This window comes from Phoca vitulina, unplaced genomic scaffold, assembly GCF_004348235.1.
Source record: "Phoca vitulina isolate PV1807 unplaced genomic scaffold, GSC_HSeal_1.0 scaffold4, whole genome shotgun sequence".
Taxonomy (NCBI): domain Eukaryota; kingdom Metazoa; phylum Chordata; class Mammalia; order Carnivora; family Phocidae; genus Phoca; species Phoca vitulina.
Window position 1 is genome coordinate 44518742 of NW_022589707.1, and position 27606 is coordinate 44546347.

Below are 27606 nucleotides of genomic sequence, written 5' to 3' on the forward strand. Positions count from 1 at the left end.
CTAACATAACATAATAAAATTTAAAAAAATAAAAAATAAAAGATTTTATTTGTTTATTTGACAGAGAGAGACATAGCAAGAGAGGGAACACAAGCAGGGGGAGTGGGAGAGGGAGAAGCAGGCCTCCCCCTGAGCGGGGAGCCCGATGCGGGACTCGATCCCAGGACCCTGGGATCATGACCTGAGCCAAAGGCCCAGGGAGCTACGCATTTAAATGAGGGACGCCTGGGTGGCTCAGTGGGTTAAGCGTCTGCCTTTGGCTCAGGTCATGATCCCAGGGTCCTGGGATTGAGTCCCATATCATGCTCCTTACTCAGCAGGGACCCTGCTTCTCCCTCTGCCTGCCTCTCTCACTCTCTCTGACAAATAAATAAATAAAATATTTAAAATAAATAAATAAAAGGGGCGCCTGGGTGGCTCAGTCAGTTAAGCGGCTGCCTTCGGCTGGGGTCATGATCCCAGGGTCCTGGGATGGAGCCCCACATCGGGCTCCCCGCTCCGCGGAGAGCCTGCTTCTCCCTCTCCCTCTGCCTGCCGCTCTGCCTACTTGTGCTCTCTATCTCTCTGTCAAGTAAATAAGTAAAAAAAATCTTAAAATAAATTTTATGAAATTGATACAGTTGCCTCTGGGTGGAGGGACGGGAGACAGGAGTGAGGCAAGGAACTGGGACTTTTCATTATACATCCCCCTGTTCATGTATTATGTTGATAGCATTATAAAGGGCAATGGTTGAAGAAAAGTAATAGACTGCTGAAAATACCCAAAAATAAGAACATATTAATTTTATATTTTATATGCTTCCAGTTTTTTCTGTTCCATCAGAACCCATTTGGAAAATATTTAAAGGGGCCAAGGTCAATAAAAGCTCATCTGGTTACTCAAGATCTTCAAAAAGAACTGACGTGTTAGAAAGTGGTCCTAAGTTTGGAGGTCACTCTGCTGGTGATTCTGTTCCAACGCGACGAGACTCCCAACATAGGTCACCCCCCCCCCCCCCCCCGCTAGGCCGGGACCACCACAAAGCCTGGCGAGAGGCGGGGCTAGTGACGTCGCAGAGACGTCCCGCCCCCTTACGTCGCGCACTGGGAGGCCAGAAGGTTTCTGGCGGGGCCGGCGCCATTTTGCCGGAGCCTGTGACCGAGTGGGAGTGGAGTGGAGCGGCCGTTGTTGCCGACTCTTTCCTCCTCCCCACGGTCCAGTCAGCGGTTGATTAGGCCATCGGCCCTCAAGCCGAGACTTGTCTCTTATTTAGTTCTGGGGAGCGCCTGGCCGACATGAGTGATGTAGAGGAGAACAACTTCGAGGGCAGAGTGAGTACAAAGCCGCGGGAGCCGTCTTCGGCGGCGGCCCGATGCTCGGGGTTTCACGGGGACGAGCGCGGTCGGGCGGGGTTGCGGGGAGTCCTGCGGGGGCCCGCGGGGAGCAGCCTCTGGAGCCATCGCGGTTGTTTCCTCACATGCCAAGATGGCTTCTGGGTTCCACTCTTTCCCCAAACACCGCGGATAACCCCTCTCCCCCTTTTTTGGAGACTGACTGATACCTGGACTGCTGGGTCCGATTTCCCCCCGCAGTGCGCCCTCCCTTCTCCCCACCCCTGAGGCTTCCTTACCTCTGTTCCGAGGAGTGGGTCCCCGTCGCGGTGGGGCGGGAGGAGACGGCAGGGAGTTCCCCTCCGGCCGGATAGTGGTAGGTGCTTCCTGCGGTGGCATTTCTGGCGACCCCGAGCATCGTAGAGGGTCTCGGGGTCGAAACTGCGCGGGGCTGTTGTCCGGGCGGGGAGAAGCTGGCGTGGGACTAGCTGGGGCCTGTGTCTCCTTGGCTCTCTATTGCAGTGAGCGGCCGCGTCTCTGTTGGAACCGGCGGCGTTGCGTCTATAAAGGCGAAAGCCTTGAGGTTGAAGGTGGGACGAGCCTAATGAAGTGGTTAGTCAACGACCGCACCGACCCTTAAGCGTTCTTAAGACGAGAGCTGTGAGGGGAAAACTACGCAAGGAGTCCTTTTCCCTTAATGTCCCTTCTACTTTCTTTTCACTTCAAAATGAATGTGGAAATGCTAATAACGCCTGATTTTTCTAATTCCTTGATGTTGGGTTTTTTCTCTCTTTATATCTCAACTTCTAATGCTTTCCTTCCTGTGAGCTTTCACCTAAAAACCACTTCTTTACAGGTTTTTACGGTAAACAAAAAAATCTTAATCTTACGTAACTGAACAAATTTTGTGGCTCAGTATTTTAAAAATAGCTAGTCAGTTTTACACTATTCCGTAACTCAAAACGCTACCTGAAAATTACAGACCCCCCTCCCATTTCTCTTCTCACCCCAGCCCCCTACAGAGAGGGCTCAAGGATTTCCATTTATTTGGGGTCAATGAATGTAAAGATCACAAAGATACGTTATCCTTAGCCTAGATGTATTAGAACATTGATAGTTTGAGTTCTACTTCCGAAGTTACCCTCAGTGGTAATTGGTGGAAGTGGGTTAGTGTGAAACCCTGGAAAGAAAATCCCCAGGCAGCGTGTTCTTGCTGTTGTGTTGGTATTCTAGTCACTAGGGGAAACGCATAAAAACACTTAAGGTGTGTGCTAGATGGAATGAATTTTGTTTGTTTTAGAAGCCCATAATATAAGTACTTGGAACCAGACAGTTAAATCAGAAGGTCAGTTTAGGCTTTTGTTCTTCGTGAGGAAAAAGATTTAAATAGGTTAGAAACAAAACTACTTTTTAATGCCTTTAAGGTTAGATTTTTAAGATAAAATCTCGATCACAGCTATAAGTGAGTAGTTGAACCTGCTTTATTCTTAGGTTGAGATACTGATTGTCCCAACAAAACTTTTTAAAAATCTTGTAATAAAAACATTTGGTGGTAATTGTAAGCTGCTTGTTTTGATCATGTTAGGTAGTTATGGGAAGAAATTTTGCTACCCATTAATCTTTCTGTCCATTGATTTTAGTACAGAAATTTATTTTTTTGCTAATGTTTGTTTTGATTTGGTTTGTGGGAAAGTGAAGAGGACTGCTATTTGGGACGTTGTTTTCCTTTAAGTTTTTACCAAGTCGAGGAATGGAACAAGTTCTAGGTAACTGTCACCTTACCCACCTGAGAAGGCAATGTATGTAAGATTCCCACCCAATTTTATGCTAAAATATATGTAGGCATTAACATTATATGTTAATAGAAGGGTTCTCCATCCCCCCCTTAAAGTGGTTACGTTCATGACTATATTTTTGACACGTGATACCTAAGTGTATTTTAGTGTAAATGAACTCAGCAGATTGAATAATGAATACGCCTACCCTTACCTGTTACATCTTTTTTTTTTCTTTTGTAGGTTGGGGTAATTGTCTTTTTGTAATTGGTTAAAGAATTAGAAGAATGCCAGAAGCTTTTCTGAGGGTGTACTTTTTCTTTTTTTAAATTGTTTCTTACAGCAATTTAATATTCACTAGTGCTTTTGGTTTTTAAACTACTTTGATTTCTTATCTGCTAACCACAAACCAGCAGTTTTTAAAAATTTTTATAGACTACAGTTGTGTTATCTTTGTATCTAAGTGTAATGACCATTTAGAGAGGCTCAAAACAGGATTTTCAAATGATGTTTTTGAGGTTTCATTGACAAGTCAGATTTCATTTGCTTTATCTCTGGAATAAATAGTACATATTAACCCCATCTTACTGTAAAGGTACCTAGACTTAGAGGGTAATTTCCTAGAGACTGCAGAACACATCAAAGAAACAGGACTATTACTAATAGTTATTATTTTTTTTAGCATTTTAGAATCTTACCACCCTCCCGCCAGATCTTTGACATATTTTCAAATGTACTACTTGTAACCATTTTGCAAGGATTGAAGTACTCATATCTTTGTAGAAATTAAATACTGAGGCCTAGAAGACCATGTAGCCAGGAATCAGATTTACAAGTCCCAGTCCATTGCTCATTGCATACATACACTATGCTGTATATATTTTGATTTAGTTTTTTAAAAAGCACGCTGTACTTCAGTGTCTCAGACACATTATATTAGTTTGCTAAAAACCGTTTATAGCAGCTTAATTTTCCGCTATAGATTAATGTTTCTTCCATTGTAGAGGACTGGAGTAAAAGAACGTTAAGAAAGAAAATATAATTGGCTGAATTTTGTAATAAGTAACCCTAATAGTTAACCCAATCAAAATTCGCTTCTGCCTAAGGTAAAACTGTTAAGCATCTGCTGCCTTTTTAGTAAAGGTTAGGTGTTCTTTAGGGAAAAAGAATTTGGAGTCTAATTTGAGATGACTGACAGCTCAAATCTGGGTAAAAGTAAGTATATAATCAAGTGTCCTGTGATAGAATAAATAAGGAATTGAGAAAATGGAGCTAAGTAGTTTTGTGAGCTAGGGGAAAGGGAAAGCTTTACCTAATATGTAAAACTCACATTGGATTTTATGGTTAGAGAATAGATTGATTGTGTGGATATGACAATGTGGAGGTTGCTAGGGTAGTGAGAGGATAGATTTGACTAGATAGGCAGTCAGATAATGGAGGGTTTTTAATTCTAGATATAGGGATTTGGACTTAATCCGGTATGCAGTAAGAAGACATGTATGGATTCTTAATTCTGGGAGTGGCATAATGAAAGGAATTTTAGCAAAGAACAGAAGGACTGGTACAAGAAGAGCAAGGCACACTTGACCTATTTAAGGAAGGAAATTATGAAAACTCTGGTCTAAACAGGACAGCAGTGGGATGTAAAGAATGAATGGATCAAGGGATCCAGGAGAAGAGGGGTCCCATTAAAATAAATAGGTTCATTAAAGCAGTTTGTTTGGGACATGTGTATCAACTTAACAAATATTTTAATTGGAAATTTGGAGCTGAGAATGAGGCTGGCACTTGAGCTATGAATTTGCTTGTCATCTTCATAAAAAGTTGTTGGCTTCACACAGCTTCAACTAAAATTAGGATTTAGGCTTCAAAAAAATTGTAGTCTCCTTCATAGAAATTAAGGGAAATGGAAATTAAGTTTTTCTTACCATTTTACTTATCTTACTCACCTTCTACCCCTAATTTATCTTTTCAACCAATTTTAGAAAAATGTTAAGCCCAACTTTTTCTCATACAGTGGCCCATTGTTTTTAATAGTGGTTAATGATTCTCATGTAGGGGTCCATCTTATAATTCCGTAATTGTCTATGCTTTGTAGTACAGTTGAAGAGGAAAGATAATACTTGTCTCCTTTTCAGAGTTAATTCTGGCATCTTGAGTAGCTAGAATATTTTTAAAGGACTCCTAGTGTTCTCCTTCTTAATATATTAGATGGTTTGACTGGATGACAGAAGTGAAAAGCAAAATACAAATTCCTCTGTACCCGTTTGGAATTAAAATGTGTGTTATTTTGTTAAAGAATAGCAGAAATGTGGGAAGCTTTTTTTCTTCCCTGAAACCTGATTTGTAATAATCGGGGTGATGATTGTGCCATTCGAGACCCATTTTGGTGACTGGCTTTAAAAAAAAAACCTTAAACTTTGCTTTAAATTTTTCTGTTGATGAAACTTTAATAAATGTGAGAGTACAAGTGAGGTTTACCCTTTCCCTTCCTTTAAAAAAAAAAATAAAATAAAATCTTAAAAAAATTAAAAAATTAAAAAATACAAATAAAACTGAATCTCTCTTTTACAGATAAGAATGTCAGGTCATCAGTTTAGCTTTTAAAAATACTTAGTTTCTTCAGCAATTTAATTTCATATATCTCATCAACCTATTACAAAGGGGTAAGACTTCCTTTCTCACGATACTGACAGTATTAAACCCAAGACAGGAATGTCTTGGGTTTAGTTTATTAAAGCTAAGTGCTGTTATTTATCCAATTTTAATGCTTTTTTATTCCTCCTGTCATTTTTTTAAGCAAAGAATTTGTAAACTTAAGGAAACATTTTAATGCTCAAATTTTAATATTTGAGACTCTTTCACTGAAGGGTGCTAATTTGCTCAATTTAAGTAGAAAGTGGGATTTTTAAAAGGAGCAATATAACTAATTGTGCCCCCAGTGCACCGATTTGTCATAGATGCTTAATGGTTTGTGCCATTCCTAAAATGAGAATAAAAAGTCCTGATATCTGAGATTTCAGAGGGATTTAAATATTTAGGAGAGTCGTAAAAAAAAAAAACAGATGAGCTTTGTTTATGGATTTATTTTTGTAAATGAACTGAAGTTATTTACCTATGGTATGTGTAGTGTAAACAAGTGTGAAATGGCCATGGATAATCAACATAATAATTTCCTAAAATCTTCCTGACAGTGTGAAAACCTTTTCTTTGATACTATCAATGGGTGCTCAGGCATCAACTAACTAACCCTGGGACCTTTGTAAAAGGTATATATTTGCATGCTAAATGAGTTAATACGGATTGTTATTTGTTCACCTGTGTAACAGATTTAGCAGGACAGAAGTGCAGGTGAGAAAATGGTAATGATCAGATGGGGAAAAGAATCAGTAAACACTGTTTAAAAAAAAGTTGAGAGGGTAGTAATGAAAGGAAATGTGGTTTCCCCTCCGTCCTTTAGATTACTGTCAATATGTAGTTGTGTATAATCCTTATTATCTCATGATTTTCACCAAAAGTATAAGTGACTAGGGCTGCCTGACCAATCTGAGGTAGAAGTTATTTTTCTTAAACTAAGGCCCTGTAGTCTCTTACTCAAGATTCATAAATAGTCCCATGATATTAGAAGATGAGAACTTAAGTAGAAAATTCTGTAACAGGTTCTTAGTAAACAATTTGTTTTTAGTTGTTATTTATTGGCTTTTAATATAGCTAAACTTTTTGGACATTACAATTGATCATGACATATAAGCTGGCTGGTTTATGAACCATATTTAAAATTTATACAAAAGATTATAAAAATTTTACAGGTAATTTCACAGTTGTGGATAGTTTAAATTTGATAATGTATGCATAAGTGCCAATTCCTATATAATTTCTTTAAGCATTTCCAAAATTATTCCAAACTTTAGAGAATGTAAAGACACAGTGTTAGAATCTGTGAGCCTTTGTAGATGGAAAGACTGCTTTAACCTCACTTAGAATGCAGCATGTAGGTATTTTCTTTTTTAAGGAATTGCTTTAATAGCAGTTATGGGTTAAGAAGAGAGTGGAAGTATTTCTTTTATAAGCTTGAGAGTCCAAGAGAAGCAGCCTGTCACACTCAAGGACTGCTATTTATGTAGACTGAAATTAAAGAATTGGATAAACAAAAGTTTCCCATAAGCTGCAAAGAATGAAGTTCTTAGTACAGTAAATATTATATTGGAGTAATTTAAGTACTCCTCCCCCCTTGGGACATAAAATTTACCTAAATGCACTAATGTATTTTTATGGAAATAGATCTCCAACTTTCATAAAGTAGTGGGAAAATATATTTTGAGAAAGTTTGTTTTAAAAGTTTATGCTATTACAGACTTGAATTTGTATAAACTTGGCACTATGACTTGGCATAGAATTTGCATTGCCATAATATTAGAATGGGTTACAGTTTAGCATTTTTATGTTATGTGTTTATTTTAATGGGCTTTAAGTACTAAGCATATATGTGTTTTTGGAATTTTTTTCTTCCACCTATTATATGATACTAGCTGTATTAAAAGATAAAAGATTGCAATTGCTTACTGTAGGAATTGTTCATGTTCTGCAACAATGTGTGCATATGTTTAATAACCCTTCGCCTTGATTGAAGGAATAGTACGTGGTTGTTGTGGTTGTTTACAGTGTGTAAAATGCAGCTGTATTTTAACACAGATTGCTTGAATTGGATATACTGTGGTACTTTCATAGTATTCATGGTTAGCTCTCTCTTTTTTATTTTTGGCTGTGTCCTCCAGCTTCCACCCGAGGTACCTTGATAATAAAGAATAGTTAAAAGAACAAAAACACACCGTTTAAGCAGGTTGTACTGTGAAAACTTTCTGCCTGGCTTCTGGTTTATAATAGGTAAGGTAGACTGGAAGCCCGTTTGATTGCTATTAAAAATGTGGATATAATTTGGTTGAGTCAATCTGCGCATTTCAACTAGACAGCATATTTTTAAATGGTTGTTGGATCCACATGCAGGTTACTGAGGAATTTGCAGAATTTCTTGATGGGACAGCTTTAAGAGTAGGTTAAGTATAGGGTAGTGAAACAGGACAGATAACGCCCCTTCTCAGTATTTTATTTTTCTGTTTGCACTTTCAATTCAGTTTCCAAATTCTGAATAGTTTTATGTGTTTCTTTGAAAAAAAAAGTTGAAGTTATCATTTTGTAATGAAGACAAGTCAAAGGTAGAAAAGGATAATCTAGCATTTGTCCATAAAGGGCTTATTGTACCTTGATATCTAATGCACAGTTTAGTGAAAATGGTACTTGGTACTAGGTTTTGAAAAATGAAGTTACTTAAATATGGCAAATATTCATATGACCATTTTTGTGTGCATGAAGACTTAACTACCAGTTCTTAGAATGGTGGGCCTTTTTTTTTTTTTTTGCTATTACAATAAAAATAATTCTGAAGAATTAAAAGTTTATTTTATGCTTTGTAGTTTATTCTTCAGGTTAAGTTTACTGACAGTTATTGATTAACCTTTTTAGATGTCTCCAAATTGTTTTTGGAGGTTAAAATGGTAATAACAACTTTGTAACTAGGTGTTACAAGGGAGTTAAGAGGACTGTTTCTTAACCTTGAATGATTCCATGAAGAAATTTATGCAGATTCGGGTTTCTTTGGTATAAAAACTGAAGGATGGCAACAAAGGAGGTGTTAGGTATTTATGACACCTTAGATAATTAAAAAGCAAGACTTTTTAAAAAATCTATCCTAATATCTTTTGAAAAGATACTCTTGTATCTTAATGTTTTGTTACCAAACCAAAAGGAAATTTTCATTTTTTCCAGTGAGTTGCTATGCCAGAACTGAAATTTAAACTTTAAAATTTAGGATGTTACTAGGTTGCCTTTTTACATTAATTCCTAAGAAGTGGCAGTTTTCAGCACTGTTGAATAATTTTCAACTGTTTATAAGGGAAGACTTGGACATCGAGTGTACACATATTTGGACCATAATATTTTTATCATGTACTGGAAAGTAAGCATTTAAGAATAAATCTTGGATTTTAATATAAGATTTGGATTTCTATACTTATAAAATTAAAGGTTTAACAGTGTCACAGAACGCAAAGCATTCTGAAATGTATGTATAACATGAGCTATGGTGATATTCATAGATACTGTTCCATCAACTGCTGTTAAACAGTAGCATAAACAAATGTTATACCACAGGATCAGTTTTATAGAAGGGAAAGCCAAGAGAGAGGGGAAGATACTCTTTTCAGCTTAATGAACTAGCCTGTGTGATTCTTCAGTTACAAGCAAATTAGCTATTACTTTTTTTTTTAAGTACTGAATATGCTGCTTTTACAGTTTCAATGAATGAAAAAGCCTAAATTGCTGTGCCTGCTCCAGGCATTTGTCCAGGAGTTTAGAGGGTATCAGAGATGTGGTGAAAGACTTATTGTAGGTAGCTAAATGGGAAAGGTTGATATTGAACAGAAAGGTAGCATATTTCAGTTTTGTTTGCATCTGAAAAATAAATAGGCCTAGGCCTAGCAGCATTAGTACAGTTCTTGATAAATAAGTCTTTTGGCATTAAACTGAAAGTAAAGGGAAAGTCTTAAGGAAGCTGTGTGGTAGGTAGTCTTGTGGCATAAATGAAAATTGGTGTGAAGTTGGGGTGATTATTTACACTAATAATCAAGGCTCAAATGGACAGAGAAACCGAACTGTCCGTCCTACTTTGGTCATAAGTGCCTCATATATCTGTCAAATTTAAAAAGTCTCTTAATCAGTTTTAAATCATTTGATTTGGAGAGTTCTGATTTATATCCAACTTTTTCAGAAGCCAGTTTTCTGATACAGGATATAGTCATTGAAGGAAGTATATGTATGCAGAACTGCATAAAATATGAAAACTATGAATAAAATTGGTGGTATCAAAAAATAAAGACCATGGTACTAATTTTGTAACTTTTTGTACGTTTTGATACTTCATGGATAATATAGAATATTAAAATGGCACGGTTGCAAAATTACAAGTATTAGTAATTTACAAGCCAAAGGGGAAATTTTAAGAATTTCATGCTCTCTTTTCCCCTTAGTTTTTTCTTTATGTTGCTTTTACATTAGAACATATGTTTCTGATTAAGTTGGAGTGTGCAAAGATAGTGGTCAAACATACTTGGGAGAAGATGTTAGTAATTTCACTAATTTAATTTTTTTACTTCTTTGAACCTCAGCATGTGTCCTGTAATATGTGAGTTTAGGTAGGTGTATACAAATTTTAGCCTAGAATGCTTTGCTTTAACTGTACCTTGGTATCTTAGCATGGCTTAGTGAAAGGTTATTTTAAGATCACTAAGAATCTTCAAGTTATAAGCTAGGTGGGGGGGGGTGGTTACAGTTAGATTTATGTTGGGTGTTAAGTATTTATATTAAAATTGTTCACGTTTTAGGAACTAGGATGAAACACGAAAGGGGAGGAGGGTGAAGAATATGGTAAAAACATTTAGAGAAATTCAGTAAATTCTCTTTGTTAGAAACTAGACTTTGGACAATTTTAAAGATTATAAAATTGTTTTTTAATAAACTAGTTATTTGCACTTTACCTGCTGGCTTTTCCATTTGGTAGATAACATTCTGAACTCCAGCAGAGTTTTATAAACCCCACGTGCTTAAATATACTAAATGTTCTTTTTCCATTAAGGTTAATGTTCGTGAAGAAATTGAAGAGTTTTTTCCAAGAATGTGGAAGATAAATCAAGATAAAAGAAGGCTAATGAAAAGTATTAAAGATCAGAAAATTAAAATTGAATGGGGGAAAAAATTGAACAGAAGATTGGTCAGATAGAAGCACTTGAATATTTTTTTTTAAGGCTATTTTGAATTGTTTGAATTGGGGAAGAATACACGAAGTATGAAAAATGAAAAACTCAATGAAGAATGAAGAGAAGTAGAAAGCAAGAGTGAAGTAGAATTAAAAGAATCTGGAAGAATGAATGGGTCCTAGGTTAAGTAAATGTATGGTTTATGTTCCAGTGTCTGTATGATCAAGTTGTAGATGAATTTGCATGATTTCTTAGTTAATAGAGAATTGGTGATCTGGTTCAAGTAGGGAATTATTGAGGACAGTTAGCAGTATTAACAATGGGTTATTAATGAGCTGAAATTTTTTCTGGAGGGTGTTGCCTAACCATTTGTTTTTCAGGAGCAATCAATATAAATAATTACGGTACTTTAAATGTTAGGTGTTAGGCATCTACGTGACCAGTGCCATTTGTAATACTGTCTTCTTTGTTAGGAGTCTCGCTCTCAGTCAAAATCTCCAACGGGAACTCCTGCTCGTGTAAAATCGGAGAGCAGGTCAGGATCTCGTAGTCCATCAAGGGTTTCCAAACACTCAGAATCCCATTCTCGATCAAGATCAAAATCCAGGTAAGTATGCTTAAAATAATACTTAAGATGCTTTCTTTGGATTTTTCAGAGCAAGGTGGTTTTTACCAAGTCCTTCGTTTTTGCTGCATTTTGTATAGAAATTTCACAAAATCATGAAGTTTTTCTCAAACGGGGGAGTTAGAAATGAATGTTCTGGGGGCACCTGAGTGGCTCAGTCAGTTAAGCATCCAACTCTCGGTTTCAGCTCAGGTCATGATCTCATAGTCTTAAGATTGAGCCCTGCATCAGGCTTTGCCCGCAGGAGGGAGTCTGCTTCTCTTCCTCTCCCACTTAATGCTTGCGTGCGTGCACTCTGTCTCTTTCTCCCCCCCACCAAAATAAATAAATGAATCTTAAAAAAAAAAAAAAGGAAAAAGAAAAGAAATGAGCGTTCTAGATAAAGATTTGATTTTCTAGATAAAGATTTAGATAAGGCAGAGTCGAGTCATCTCTTAGCTCAGTTAACCTATCTAAGCTAGCTATTAATATAAATTAAATGTGTTGATTGATTTAAATGTACTTGGCAATGGGGATTGGAGTTTGTTTTTATTTATTTGTGCAACAAAAATGTAGTTTTCTCTGTTGGAGACTTGGCATGTAATTTAGTGCAGAGAAGGTTGATGTATCTATGTTGTACTAATTATCGGAATGATTTGAAAAGCTTTTTCAAGATTGACATTCCAGCTACATCCTTTACCTGAAGATTGTGACTCAGTAGGTTCAGGGTGGAACTCTGGCCAGATATAGTTGGGGCAGGGAGTGGGGGAGTCTCTGGATGATTCAGAAGCCCCTGCCACTGTCATCTCTACTGACAACAAAAACACTAGTGAACCACTACAAAGTTCACTGTATCAGATGTCCCAGGTGTACAGGGGTGGGTGAAAGAAAGTTTAAAAACAACTTGGACAGGTAATTCAGTGAGTCATAATTTCTTGATTAGAGGCACAATTTGTCTTTGTATAGAGTTTACTTGCCAATGGAGCATGAGACCGAAGAATTGGTTAAAGGGCTGTACTTTTCTTGAGTCCACAGCTATGTCTTTATCGTATCCAGGATCCAACTTGATTTACTAACCACTCTAATTAAATCTACATGTGCAGAGTAGCACTGTGTAGAATTTGGGTGCGCAGACAGAAATGAGCATATTTCCATTTTAGGATCTTTGCATTTGCTGCTCTCAGCCTAGAATTCTCTTCCCTCAGATACTCAATTACTTGATTTATTCTCTGCCTGAGCGTCACTTGAGAATATTTCTTTATTCCCTTACTCTAAATCTTTTTTTTAAGATTTTATTTATTTATTTGACAGAGAGAGACACAGTGAGAGAGAGTGACAAAGAGGGAACACAAGCAGGGGGAGTGGGAGAGGGAGAAGCAGGCTTCCCGCCGAACAGGGAACCTCATGTGGGGCTTGATCCTAGGACCCTGGGACCGTGACCTGAGCTGAAGGCAGATGCTTAACGACTGAGCCACCCAGGCGCCCCTCCCTTACTCTTAATTTTTTTTCATAAGACTTACCACTATCTGATTTAGAGGAAAGTTAGGCATTCCTGAAGGGTTTTTAATTAATGTCTCATTTTTCATTACTATTTAAAAATAACAATTGATGGGGCCCCTGGGTGGCTCAGTCAGTTAAGTGTCTTCCTTCAGCTCAGATCATGATCCCAGGGCCTGGGATCGAGCCCCGCATTGGGCTCCCTGCTCCGCAGGAAGCCTGCTTCTCCCTCTCCCACTCCCCCTGCTTGTGTTCCCTCTCTCGCTGTGTCTCTGTCAAATAAATTCTTTAAAAAAAAAAAAAAAAAAGCGGGCGCCTGGGTGGCTCAGTCGTTAAGCGTCTGCCTTCGGCTCAGGTCATGATCCCAAGGTCCTGGGATCGAGTCCCGCATCAGGCTCCCTGCTCCTCGGGAAGCCTGCTTCTCCATCTCCCACTCCCCCTGCTTGTGTTCCCTCTCTTGCTGTGTCTCTCTCTGTCAAATAAATAAAATCTTTAAAAAAAAAAAAAGCAATCTTTAAAAAAAATAATTGATATGTTAAATGACAGGTTTTCTTGTTAATGTTTATCTTTTACATTGAGGCTATAAATTAGTGCTAAGGAAAATGGAAAGTATCTAAAAGTATCCTAAATCTGCTAGGAACCACATCTCCATTTCTTGCCAAGGAACCTTTGCTCTTGCTATTCCTAAAACACTTTTCCCCTGTCTACCTAGTAAAATTTATGTCTCCCAGGTTTATTGTTAGCCTTCTTTGTTTTGAATAATCTTCCCTCATTAGTTTGATTCCCTTCACCCATGTGCTATCTTTTTAAACTTTCTGGCCCTTAGCATGTATAACATTAAACATACAAGTTATTTTGTAAGACTGTGATCACTACTAGGGTGCCTGGGTGGCTCGATTGGTTAAGCATCCAACTCTTTTTTTTTTTTTAAAGATTTTATTTATTCATTCGAGACACAGAGATAGAGCACGAGCAGGGGGAGAGGCAGAGGGAGAAGCAGGCTCCCCGCTGAGCCAGGAGCCGGACGTGGGGTCGATCCCAGGACCCTGGGATCATGACCCAAGCTGAAGGCAGACACTTAACCATCTGAGACACCCAGCGCCCCAGCATCCAACTCTTGATCTCAGGGTCGTGAGTTCAAGCTCCATATTAAAAAAAAAAAAAAGATTGATCACTTCTGATCTGGGTGTTTATTAAGGATGGGTCACATGAATAGTAAATAAATTGTTGCATTAAGGGGCGCTTGAGTGGCTCAGTCGGTTAAGCGTCTGCCTTCAGCTCAGGTCATGATCTCAGGGTCCTGGGATAGAGCCCCATGTTGGGCTCTCCACTCAGCCCACATCTCCTTCTGCCTCTCCCCCCTCTTCTGCTCTTCTCTCTCTCTCAAATAAATAAATAAAATCTTTTTTAAAAAAAAAAAGAAAGAAATCGTTGCATTCAGTGGCAAAGAGAATCAGAGTGACTAGAAATAGAGATAGATGACCTAGGGAATCAGCAGTGGAGATTGTGAGGTACAGTGGGAAGCTTGAATAAATGAAGACTATTACATGGGCATTTAGGTTGAATTAATTTAGCAGATGCTAGATTGCAGTGGGCTAAAGAAAGATTAGAAAGGAAATGGTATTTAACAGTGAAGGGAATATAGAACTATATTGAGAAGATGGTAAGAATCAAAGGATTTTACTGTGGTGGTAATGGTAGTTGGTGGTTTGTGTTGTCTTTGTTGTGGTAAGATACACATAAAATTTACAATCTTAATCATTTTTAAGTGTACAGTTCACTGGTAGTAAATACATTCACATTGTGCAGCCATCATCACCATCTGTCCCCAGAGCTGTTTTCATCTTGTAAAACTGAAACTCTATACTCATTAAAACAGTGGCTCCTTGTTCTCCCCTCCTCCCAGCCCCTGGCAACCATTTTACTCTCCGTATGATTTTGACTACCCTAAGAACCTTATATAAGTGTAATCACAGTATTTGTCTTTTTGGAGACTGACTTGTTTCACTTAACAAAATGTCTTCTTCGGTTTCATCCGTGTCGCAGAATATTACAGGATTTCTTTAATGCTAGTTTGTTTTTTCTTTTTAAAGAAGGTAGAATTGTAACATGCTTGTAATTTAAAGTGAAAAGAGTATAGAAGGGATAGACTGAGAACATGATTGTAGTGATTAAGAGAACAAGAGGAAGAATATTCTTTCCTCAGAAGGAAACTCTGGGATACATGTATATAGATCCTTGGCATTAGCCATCTTGTTTCATTATTTTTACCTAAATGTATTTCTCTCAAAGGTCGAGGTCGAGGAGGCATTCTCATAGACGTTACACTCGATCCAGATCCCATTCTCACTCTCATAGGAGACGATCTCGAAGTAGGTCATATACACCAGAATACCGGCGTCGAAGAAGCCGAAGTCATTCTCCAATGTCTAACCGGAGAAGACATACAGGCAGCAGGGTATGTGGTTTTTAAAAATTAATGAAAACTTATTTTGTCTTTATGTGTTTAGTCATAGCATAATATCTTGCTTTCATGAGACTAGACCGTTGTTTTAAAGTGGTACTCCAGGGGCACCTGGTTGGCTCAGTCAGTGGAGCATGTGACTCTAGATCTCAGGGTTGTGTATTCAAGCCCCTCATTGGGTATAGAGATTACTTAGGAAATAAAAAATAAAGTGGTACTCCAGAAACATCCTTAAGCATATGAATATTGTTTATATACATTTAAATATATTTTCTTGACTTTTGAGTAGTTAAAAGAGATGAAATTTGGGGGAAAAAATACATGTTCTAAGAATTAAAATGAAAAGTATAAACTGAGTTGAGAATATTGAGAAGAAAAAGTTTTGGTGGGGATTGGGGGAAGCTGGCAAAGAAATAACATGTAGTAATAATGACAGCTAACACATGGAGCACTGTGCAGCTTTTCAATACATTTAATGGATAAGAGTCTTGGATATGTGACACTGAGGTTTGGTTTTTGGCTAACTGGCAGAGCCCAGGTTTCAGCCAGGCTGCTTGACTCTTAAAGTTCCTGTGCTTAACTGCTGTGCTGTGTTGTGCTTTTCCCCCATGTGATACTGAGTTATTTAACTGTGATGGAGTCTGCTATTTAATGATGTTTTGGAATCTGTACATAGATTTTCAAATCTGGATAGTGGGAAGTTTGAAGGAAATACCCTTGGTAAGAATGAAAATGGAGGAAAGTCTAATCAATTACAGATAAAGTCATTTTAAGTACAAATCTGTAAGCTAGAAATCATTTGAATAAACCACAAATATGGCTTTAAACTACGGTAGATTCTTAGGATACATTCTTAAAATCGCTGGGCTAGAAAGTAGGGATGTTTTTATTCGGGCTAAGGTGGAAGTATACTCCAAAGAAGGTCTGAGTGTACTGTGAACTGTAAAATACAGCTCATCTGGCTTTTTTCCTCTTAAATTCTTCTTTCCCAAGTGACTTGAAACAGTATAGTCTTTGTGTATTAGATGAAGTATTCTAAGCAAAGTATTTCTGTGTGTACTTTTATTTCAGTTTGGAGCTTGAAATTAAATCACATCTTTATTTAACAGGCAAATCCAGATCCCAACACTTGTCTTGGAGTGTTTGGCCTCAGTTTATACACAACTGAGAGAGATCTTCGTGAAGTATTTTCTCGATACGGACCATTGAGTGGTGTCAATGTGGTTTATGATCAGCGAACTGGACGATCACGAGGATTTGCTTTTGTTTATTTTGAAAGAATAGATGACTCAAAGGAGGTAATTTTGTTTTTATAATTATTTTTCAATATGAAATTTTTCTGATATGCATGATTATATGCTAAAAGTTGACTAATAGTCTCCCAGTTCCATAAGCTGTTCTCTTTCATTCCCTAACCTGAGTTTGGTTCAAGCTCTTCCTTTCGGGGGCACCTTGGTGGCTCAGTCAGTTAAGCATCTGCCTTTGGCTCAGTTCATGATCCCAGGGTCCTGGGATCGAGCCCCATGTCAGGCGCCTTGCTCAGTGGGGAGCCTGCTTCTCCCTCTCCCTGCCACTCCCCCTGCTTGTGCGTGCTCTTTCTCTCTCTGTCAAATAAATAAAATCTTTTTTTTTTAAGATTTTATTTATTTGAGAGAGAGATTGTGAAAGAGAGCAGGAACAGGGAGGAGAGGAAGAAGCAGGCACTCCACTGAGCAGGGAACCTGACATGGGGCTCGATCCCAGGACCCTGAGATCATGACCTGAGCTGAAGGCAGACACTTAACCGACTAAGCCACCCAGGAGCCCCTAAATAAAATTTAAAAAAACAACAAACAACTCTTCTTTCATTGTTACAATTGGAAATTGCCAGTTCACTTTCCAGCTAATATTTTCTGGGATAGGCATATCCTGATTGAAATCTGGCTTTGTAAAGTGAGATATTTGTGTTTGAGTTAATGGAAAAAGTAGTAAGTATGTAAATGTTCTCTTTTGACTTAATTAATGTTATTCATATTCTAAGCAGATGATTAAACTAATTTTTTAGAAATTACGTGATACTTTGCGGCTCCCACCTAGCTCAGTTGGTGGAATATGTTCCTCTTGATCTCAGGGTTGTGAGTTCAAGCCCCATATTGGGTGTAGAGATTACTTAAAATTAAAGGGCCACCTGGGTGGCTCAGTCATTAAGCGTCTGCCTTCGGCTCAGGTCATGATCCCAGAGTCCTGGGATCGAGCCCCACATCGGGCTCTCTGCTCAGCAGAAAGCCTGCTTCTCCCTCTCCCTCTCCCACTCCCCCTGCTTGTGTTCCCTCTCTTGCTGCGTCTCTCTGTCAAATAAATAAATAAAATCTTAAAAAAAAATTAAATTAAAAAGAAATTTTGTTCTTTAATCTGTTTAATTTTGTGTGGAATTAGCTTCCCATGTATAGATACAGAGCTTTGTCTTTCTATTTTATATTCATCTGTCATTCTGTTCTATAATTAAAATATAATACATAGAATTGGTTTTTTGTTTGTTTTTTTTTTTTAAGATTTTATTTGAGAGCATGGGGTGGGGTAAGGGGAAAAAGAGAGAGAATCTCAAGCAGACTCTGTGCTGAGCCCCATGCGGGGCTCCATATCAGAACCCTGAGATCGTGACCTAAGCCAAAATCAAGAGTCGGACACTTAACTGACCGAGCTACCCAAGCGCCCCTGAAGCTATGCTACTCTAATGTATTAGATATTGGATTATAAAGGGAGCAGTAGGCTTGCTTTCTCTATACTAATAGTTCATAGTGATTGGGTTAGAAAATTCCATTTAAGGAATTTGAAGCCCATTGTTAAAGTTTTATCAAACCCTTTTTGGGGCACTGGGTGGCTCAGTTGGTTAAAAATCTGAGTCTTGATCTCAGCTCAGGTCTTGATCTCAGGGTCATGAATTCAAGTCCCATATTGGGTCTCCACTACTTTAAGAAGTAAGTGTTGTTTTAATCAAACCTTAATAAATGGCGGGGCACCTGGCTGGCTCAGTTGGTAGAGCATGCAACTCTTGATTTCAGGGTCATGAGTTTGACCCCCACATTGGGTGCAGAGCTTACTTTAAAAAAAACAAAAACAAACTTAATAAATGGCAAATGTATCATTTTACATGCGATAGTAGTTGGACAGTAGTCATTGCTGTATGCATCAACAGCATTTACGACATAAACAGTCATAATAAAAGTTAGATGCTATCTGGGACACCTGGGTGGCTCAGTTGTTAAGCTTCTGCCTTCAGCTCAGATCATGATCCTGCTCAGCAGGGGAGTCTCCTTCTCCCTCTCCCTCTGCTTGTATGCTCTCTCTCTTGCTCACTCACTCTCAAATAAAATCTTTAAAAAAGAAAGAATGAATGAATGAATAAATAAAGTTAGCATATCTTTCAAAATTGGTAGATGCTAGTGGCATCTAGTGGATGGAGGCCAGGAATGATGCCAAACCTCTTAAAATGCACAGGATAGCCACCCACAATATAGAATTAGCAGGGCGCCTGGGTGGCTCAGTTGGTTAAGCGACTGCCTTCGGCTCAGGTCATGATCCTGGAGTCCCGGGATCGAGTCCCACATCGGGCTCCCTGCTCGGCGGGGGGGTCTGCTTCTCCTTCTGACCCTCTTCCCTCATGCTCTCTGTCTCTCATTCTCTCTCTCTCAAATAAATAAATAAAATCTTTAAAAATATATATATATAGAATTAGCAGTCCAAAAATATTAATAGTATGGAGGTTGAAAAACCCCAGATAATTCTAACAAAATAACACTCCAGGTTGTAAGTCATTTATGTAATAGACATTCTAATCAGCATTCTCTTATTTATTTATTTATTTATTTATTTATTTGAGAGCGAGAGAGAGTGTGCAGGCATGAGCTGGGGGCGGGCAGAGGGAGAGAGAAAAATCTTAAGTAGGCTCCATGCCCAGGGCAGAGCCCATCGTGGAGCTTGATCTCACAACCCCGAGATCATGACCTGAGTCAAAATCAAGGGTTGGGACACTCAACCCACTGAGCCACCCAGGCGCCCCTCTAATGTTTTGATCTGTCAAATATTATGACTCTTCTTTGGTTACACATTTGTGATTTGCTTATTTCTGTTCTCAAGAGATAAAGGTATAAATTTAAAAAATACTAAGATATCTGACCTTAAGTAAAAGTTGTGAAGTATAAAATAATACCACAATTAAGATTTTTTTTTTAGTATGAAATTTGTCCTAGCTCTTGATTCCTCCCGTAACCACCCTGCCAGGGTTATTTCTTTATAAAATAACATGAAAATGGCAATTTTACTTTAGTTCCATGGAACTTGCAAATTTGGAAAAGTAGTTGGAATTACTATCCCATTTATTGGTATTAGTGCTGAAGGGCAGAGTGATAGGGAATGTGAGTGCAGATACAAAGACAGGAGCACTTGTTGGCAGGTTTAGAAGTTCTTTTATATTTGGAGTTCACTAGGTGGCGGTGTGTTACCTAAGGAATGGTTTTTGGCTAACCTAGACTTGTCAGCTGAATTGTAATTTCTGCTTGGAGTTGCCTAGACTTGAGTTGCCCAGCTTGGATGGTTCTTTCTCAATATCTGCCCCCAGTCTTCCAGCAGATGTGTACATAAGAAAACTCAGTGCCAATGACATGCATATAGCAAGGATTCATATGTAAAATCCTGGCCCCTGTTGTTTGGGAAAGAAGTTTAGAGAATTTTAATTTAAATTTCAAATGGAAAAGTGTTAAATTTGTTGCAGTTTTAGTAGTTTCTCATTAGTGAATTATGCATGACTTTCTGTGCCTATTCTCCTTTAAAGGCTATGGAAAGGGCAAATGGAATGGAGCTGGATGGTAGAAGAATTCGAGTGGATTATTCTATTACCAAGAGAGCTCACACACCTACACCCGGCATCTACATGGGCCGACCAACTCAGTAAGATTTCAAGTTTTTTAAGCTAAACTAAGAGCCAGAAATTCACCAGAAATGTATGCAAACTTTGGATTAATCAAAAGATAAAATGATTTTTTTCCTGTAATTAGAATTGAAAGTTATTTAATTTGTGTATATTCTTACATCTGTTTGAGGAGAGGGACAAATTAAAACCATCAAAGTCATTCCTGGCTCTTTCCTTGGTGCTGTACAAATAGAAAAAGTATTAAATACTAGAAAATAGTGTATGCTTTTAAGTATTCTTTTTTTTTTTTTTTTTTAAGATTTTATTTATTTATTTGACAGACACAGCAAGAGAGGGAACACAAGCAGGAGGAGTGGGAGAGGGAGAAGCAGGGCTTCCCGCCGATCAGGGAGCCCGATGCGAGGCTCGATCCCAGGACCCTGGGATCATGACCTGAGCTGAAGGCAGACGCTTAACCGACTGAGCCACCCAGGCACCCCTTAAGTATTCTCTTTCTATTCTTATGTGACTTTGGAAGCCTTGTGGATAAGGAAGAGTTTTACTGATACTGTTGTGTATTTTTTTTTTTTAAGCCAGTTTTCACATCGTACAGAAAATAGAGGCTTTTATAATTTTTTTTTTTTTTTTAATATAAAACAACTGAAGAAAGTAGTTCTTAAAAGTGAAAGAAGGAGGGGCACCTGGGTGCCTCAGTCGTTGGGGGCGTCTGCCTTCAGCTCAGGTCATGATCCCAGGGTCCTGGGATCGTGCCCCACATCGGGCTCCCTGCTCAGCGGGGAGCCTCCTTCTCCCTCTCCCACTGCCCCTGCTTGTGTTCCTTCTCAAGCTGTGTCTCTCTGTCAAATAAATAAAACCTTAAAAAAAAAAAAGTGAAAGAGGAATATAGGCTTTCAATTACTTTGAAACCTTACTGGGGAAAATGTAGGGTTTGGTAAGGAAAGCCTACAAAAAAAACTAAAGTGAAAATAGTGTCCCTGTGATTAGGAGTTGGGAAAAACTACAGGAGAAAGTGCTCAGAGTTTAAATTTGCTGCCAAAGATTTAAAAGCCAGACCTTGAAATTATTTTAGGGCCAGACCTCAGCGTAAGGTAGTTAATTCTTTCTGCTGTTCAGGGTCAGTTAAACTTTTTAAATTCTTGATGTTTATTAATTGTTTTTGAATTAGTCATAAGGACTTAAATCTTAGCATTTTGGTGCTGTTTCCCAGCACAGTACTTCATTTCAGCTTGTTGAAAAGAAAAGGTCCTGCTGATTTGGGTAGTGCATTAATAAAAGAACAGTTTATAGTTTGAGAGTTTTGTGAAATCATTCCTGGTTATTTATGTAACAGATAGGAAACCAAAGCAAAATAATACCATGGGAGTCAGCAAAGTGAGACACATGGCGGTCACTGACATGAAAAGGGTTGTTCTTTCTCCCTTATCTTCCCACCTCCCTCCATTTTAGTTAAGTACCAATTGGTATTAAATGATACTGGAAAATCTCATTGATGTAAAATTTTTACATTCTTTGATAGTAGTGGCGGTGGCGGTGGTGGAGGTGGTGGTGGAGGTGGAGGCGGTGGCCGGCGTCGAGACTCTTACTATGATAGAGGATATGATCGTGGGTATGACAGATATGAAGACTATGATTACCGGTACAGGTAATGTTTTAATTTGTAATTTCTGTTCTAAATTAGATGATAGTTGTATTATTTGGCACTTTTAATTTATGTTTCATATGTATTAATAAAAATATTTAAAATAGATGATGGTTTCTTGAGAAAGTAGAGGGAGATGATTTTCTCAAGCTTGAGAACAAAGGTTAATTATCTGTATTTGCCAGTATTTTGTTGTACTCATATGCTTGCTGTTCTAGTATTAATTGGCACACAGAGAATGTAATAGTATTTGAATGATGGAGAATTTTTATTTTCACTTGCTTCAGTGGATTGATTATGTGGTATGCTAAGTAATCTTTTATTTCCTACAGAAGAAGATCACCTTCTCCTTACTATAGTCGGTACAGGTCACGATCGAGATCTCGTTCCTACAGCCCAAGTACGTATACTTTTACTTTTATAGCATTAAGAACCTTTCCTAATTAGTGGTTAATTTTAGAAAATTAGGGTATATGGAAATTGTTGATAGTTGGACAAATAATAGGCAAGTCAAACTATAATTGTCATTTTGACTTTTGTGTTTTTTTGCTCTCTTTCAGGACGCTATTGATATACAGAATGGTTGCAGATGAGGACATCTTTTTCTGTGTGTGTGTGTGTGTGTGTGTGTGTGTGTGTGTGTGTTGATTTGGGGTTTGTTTGTTTTGGTTTGGTTTTGGTTTGGTTTTTTGTTTAATTCTGGATTTCCCCAAGCTTCTAATCCTTCTTACTTCTTAAAAAGAACCCTTAAAAAAAATCTTCGGTTTATTCACCATCTACACTATGTCAGTTGTATTGCTGTTTCCACCCCTTTTAGTATGCTCTTAAAGATATAATTGTTGTCATTTGAGTAAACATCTTAAGTAAAAAAAGGAACTCCCAGTGTTATTTGTAAATGATTTTTTTCTTTTTTTTTTTTTTCTTTTTTTTTTTTTTTTTTTTTTATTTTTTTTTTTTTTTTTGCTTTGCTTTGTTTTTACAGAAAATTAACTCCTGGCTAATCAAATGAGGAAAGAAATGATCTTTTTAAAGCTTCTTTTGTGTTAGATATTGTATTAGATATTGTACTAGAGACCTCCATTTATGAGAGACTCCTTTTTTAACTTTCTTTTGGGGAAGGTAGTAACACATAAAGTAGTTCAGTCATGTCAAGTTTGTCTGGGGTGGCATGGAGCAGTCAGATAGTTGAGTGTAGAAAGTTTGAAGCTATAGAAGAAAACACTTGGTCATTTCTTTTGAAGAACGAAATTTTTGAACCCTAAAAATTACATCAAAAGCTTGTGGACTCCTGCAAAATATGTTGTATTTAAAATACATCTGTTAAAACTTAAAAGTGTGATTTTTGTGTTGAATTTATTGAAATTTAAGTATTCCCTTAATCAGTGAAGGACAACTCTTATTATTTATTACTTAGAGCAATTATATACTTTCCTGTTAGAAATTTTGGTATTGGGACAATGGTTAAGCAGGCTATTATTGTATAGTATAGAGTACTTAGAAGATACGTGTGAGGAAAAGTAGTCTCCTTTCAAATAAAAGTTAATTTCTTTGAAAATGGGATTGTCTCTTTATTATGGTAGAATGGGAAAAAATATATAACTGGATTGATTTGGGAACCCGTCCTTTTCCTGACATTTTTGCTTATACCTGATAGTATAATTGTTTCTCTTCCTAGCTTTAAAAATCCTTGTTTTGAGGCGCCTAGGTGGCTCATTTGGTTATGTACCTGCCTTTGGCTTGGGCCCTGATCCCAGGGTGCTGGGATTGAGCCCTGCCCACATCGGGCTCCCTGATCACTGGGGAGTCTTCTCCCTCTCCCTCTGCCCCTCTCCCCTGCTCACGTTCTCTCTCTCAAATAAAATCTTAAAAAAAAATGAAAATCGTTGTTCTTCCCTTTTCTTTTTCTTTTCTAAGATTTTATTTATTTGAGAGAGAGAGAGAGCACAAGCAGGGGGAGTGGCAGGGAGAGGGAGAAGCAGGCTCCCCACCCAGCACAGAGCCCGCCGGGCACAGGGCTTGATCCCAGGGTGCTGGGATCATGACCCAAGTTGAAGGCAGATGCTCAACCAACTGAGCCACCCAGGCGCCCCTTTCCCTCCCTTTTTCTGTCATCCTAGTTGTCGATATTGAGAATGTTCAGTACCAAGCACTGTGGTGAAGGAAAGATAAATAATACAGTTTATGTCTTTAAGAAGCCCACACTAATAGAAAACATACTCAGACAACTCTAATGTAAGGTGAGGGTGTTTTAGTAAAGAGGTGGATTATCTTTCCGGTGACTTCTATAAAAAGGTGTAGGAGTGAGAGCTCCTTTGTTTTCTTCCTCAAAGCAACGGGCATAGAATTAAATTATTATAATCTATGTAATAGACTGATGGGATCTATGAGATTGAAGTGCCTCAGGTATCTTTGTTTTTTATTTATTTTTAAAGATACTTATTTAGAGAGTGGGGTGAGGGGCCAAGGGAGAGGGAGGAGAGAATCTCAAGCAGACTCCTCACTGATGGCTCAGTTTCATGAGCCTGAGATCATGACCTGAGCCGAAATCAAGAGTCTGATGCTTAACCGACTGAGCTACCCAGGCGCCCCATATTTTTTATTTTTCTTTTTTAAAGATTTTATTTCTGGGGCACCTGGGTGGCTCAGCCAGTTAAGCGTCTCCCTTTGGCTCAGGTCATGATCCCAGGGTCTTGGGATCAGGGCTCGGGCTCTGTGCTCAGTGGGGAACCTGCTTCTCCCTCTGTCACTCCCCCTGCTTGTGCACTCTCTGTCAAATAAAATCTTTAAAAAAGTAAAAACCTGGGGCGCCTGGGTGGCTCAGTCTTTAAGTGTCTGTCCGGCTCAGGTCAGGATCCCAGGGTCCTGGGGTCGAGCCCCACATCGGGCTCCCTGCTTGGCGGGAAGCCTCCTTCTCCCTCTCCCACTCCCCCTGCTTGTGTTCCTGCTCTCGCTGCTGTCTCTCTCTCTCTCAAATAAAATCTTAAAAATAAATAAAAATTAAAAAATAGAAACCTTAATGATATATCAATAAATAGAAAAATACAGAACAAATTAAGATCATCTGAATCATCCTAATAAAAAAGAGAGGGAGCCTTGTAGATACCTGGAGGAACATGTTAAATACAGAGAACAGCAAGTACAATGGCCTTAAGGCAATAGAATACCTGAAATGTTGGAGAAGATCGGAGGCCCAAGAGGACAAAGATAAGATCCAAGGGCTGGATGTTACTGGGGAGAGGAAGAGGTTGGGAGGTATGGCTTCAACAGTTAAGAGGTAAATTCCTTTATAGAAAGCAGGAACTGCGGGGCGCCTGGGTGGCTCAGTCGTTAAGCGTCTGCCTTCAGCTCAGGTCATGGTCCCAGCGTCCTGGGATCGAGCCCCGCATCGGGCTCCCTGCTCTGCGGGAAGCCTGCTTCTCCCTCTCCCACTCCCCCTTGCTTGTATTCTCTCTGTCAAATAGGTAAATAGAAAGGTAAGATGAGAAATACACCACCGATGGGAGTCATGAATATAGAAAACGAGAAAACTAAATTCCAAGAAAGCAAATACAAGTGGAATAACAAGCTTTGCCACTTTAACCTCCCAACAACAGTATATGAGAGGGAGGTCTTTTCTTGAAACAAAAAGTGTTAAGATCTTGGGGCGCCTGGGTGGCTTAGTCGTTAAGCGTCTGCCTTTGGCTCAGGTCATGGTCCCAGCGTCCTGTGATCGAGCCCCGTGTTGGACTCCCTGCTCCGCAGCAGGCGTACTCCCTCTCCCACTCCCCCTGCTTGTGTTCCCTCTCTTGCTGTCTCTCTGTCAAATAAATAAAAATCTTTAAAAAAAAAAAAAAGTGTTAAGATCTTACTAAAGGAAAATAAGCTATATTCTTTTAATTATTTACAGCACAAAATTGTTTCAAAATGAAGTTAAGGTAACACTTTACAAAAACAATATGACAAGATAAAAAGAAGAATGGAGCAACCCCTGGCTGACTTAGTTGGTAGAATATGTGACTCCAGATCTCAGGGCTGTGAGTTCGACCCCAATGTTGGGTGTAGAGTTTACTTTGAAAAAGCTAAGGGAACTAAGGGGTAAAGTAAGACTACAAGATGTTAGTACAAAGATGGATACTATGGAATCCTGTATACTTTAAATAATTAGCTAATTCTTGTGTATATGGGTAATTGATCCCCAAAAGGCTGTCCCCTTAAGAAACCCATGTGTGGTAGTCATAAAAAGAAAGCTGTTGCTTAACGCAGTCATGAGTCCCCATGATATACTGTGCTGTGCAATCTAACTTAATCCAGGGATAAACTTTCATGGCATAATATTCAGACTTCTACAAATACTGTTTCTTTGTAAATCTGAGAGGATACTCCCTTGATGCAGGAAGTGTAACTGGCATCATTTTACTGAGTTGGGGATAAAATTTACAGATTTGGGGAAAATGAGACTATCAAAAAGACCTAGGGGCACCTGTCTGGCTCAGTTCATGGAGCATGTGACTCTTGATCTCGGGATTGTCAGTTCAAGCCCCATGTCAGGTGTGGAGCCTATTTTTTAGAAATTGTATAAAAAGGGGCCCAAGTAGACTGTTGTACTATCCCCTCAGAGGTGAGTATGGGTACAGGTCCCAAATTATGTAAAACAGTTGGGCCCTTTTCACTTTTTTTTAGATTTTATTTGCAAGAAGGAGGGGAAGAAACAGGCTCTCCGCTGAGCCAGGAACCCACCACAGGGCTCCATCCCAGGATCCTGAGATCATGACCTGAACTGAAGGCAGACGCTTAACTGAGAGCCACCCAGGTTCCCCTCTGATCACTCTAAATTTGAGAAAGTTCAAAGTGTGTATAGAGGAGAGAATGGGGTGTTCGTTGGAGATGGATGGTAGTGAAGTTTGCAGAATGTGAATGCACTTAATGCCACACAAATAGTAAATATGTGTAGTTTACTACACACAAAGACATAGTAAAAAATCAAACTCCCTAAAATAAAGATCCATACATATCTAATTTGGTATTACTTCTGGTGTATCCTGTCATTTGATAGTTACCAAGTGATTAGGTAACCAATGAAGTAACTTGCTTCATGACTTGCTGTATCGTTGGTGCCTAGAACAGTGCCTGGCAACAGTGCCTGGTATGGAGTAAATGCCCAATAAATGTACGAATGAATGAATGAATGAATGGGGATAGTAACAGGAGAAAGATTGGTAGGGTCCATAAACTAAATTCCCAATCAGAAAGTTCCATCAGGGCGCCTGGGTGGCTCAGTCGTTAAGCGTCTGCCTTCGGCTCAGGTCATGGTCCCAGAATCCTGGGATCAAGCCCCGCATCGGGCTCCCTGCTCCGTGGGAAGCCTGCTTCTCCCTCTCCCACTCCCCCTGCCTGTGTTCCCTCTCTCGCTGTGTCTCTCTCTGTCAAATAAATAAATAAAATCTTTAAAAAATAAAAAAAATTAAAAAGAAGTTCCATCAGGTTAAACTAAAAAGCTAAAATATAAAAGTAACAGAAGGGGGGTATAGGATGAAAGTATATTCAATCATGCTGATCCTGTAAAAGGGTTAAAACTCACCTTTGTTACAAACCCCTCTAATAAGAGTAGTGACAATATAAC

The 27606-nt window shown here is 38.7% G+C and overlaps 1 protein-coding gene across 8 annotated transcripts; it reads left to right on the forward strand.

Moving 5' to 3' along the window:
- The first annotated feature begins 1085 nt into the window (after window positions 1–1085).
- TRA2A (transformer 2 alpha homolog) lies at window positions 1086–23683 on the forward strand. 8 transcript variants are annotated; one of them, XM_032401931.1, is made up of 9 exons: window positions 1226–1311; window positions 1834–1923; window positions 10774–11501; window positions 15288–15453; window positions 16569–16757; window positions 20270–20385; window positions 21885–22010; window positions 22340–22407; window positions 22568–23683. In XM_032401931.1, the coding sequence occupies exons 4-9, from the start codon at window positions 15421–15423 to the stop codon at window positions 22576–22578; spliced, it is 543 nt and encodes a 180-aa protein (XP_032257822.1). In that variant the 5' UTR covers window positions 1226–1311; window positions 1834–1923; window positions 10774–11501; window positions 15288–15420; the 3' UTR covers window positions 22579–23683. The 8 variants fall into 8 exon arrangements, with proteins under 8 accessions (XP_032257827.1, XP_032257821.1, XP_032257822.1 ...); XM_032401938.1 differs by having other exon boundaries at window positions 11368–11501; XM_032401935.1 differs by having other exon boundaries at window positions 1834–1901.
- The last annotated feature ends 3923 nt before the right edge of the window (window positions 23684–27606 follow it).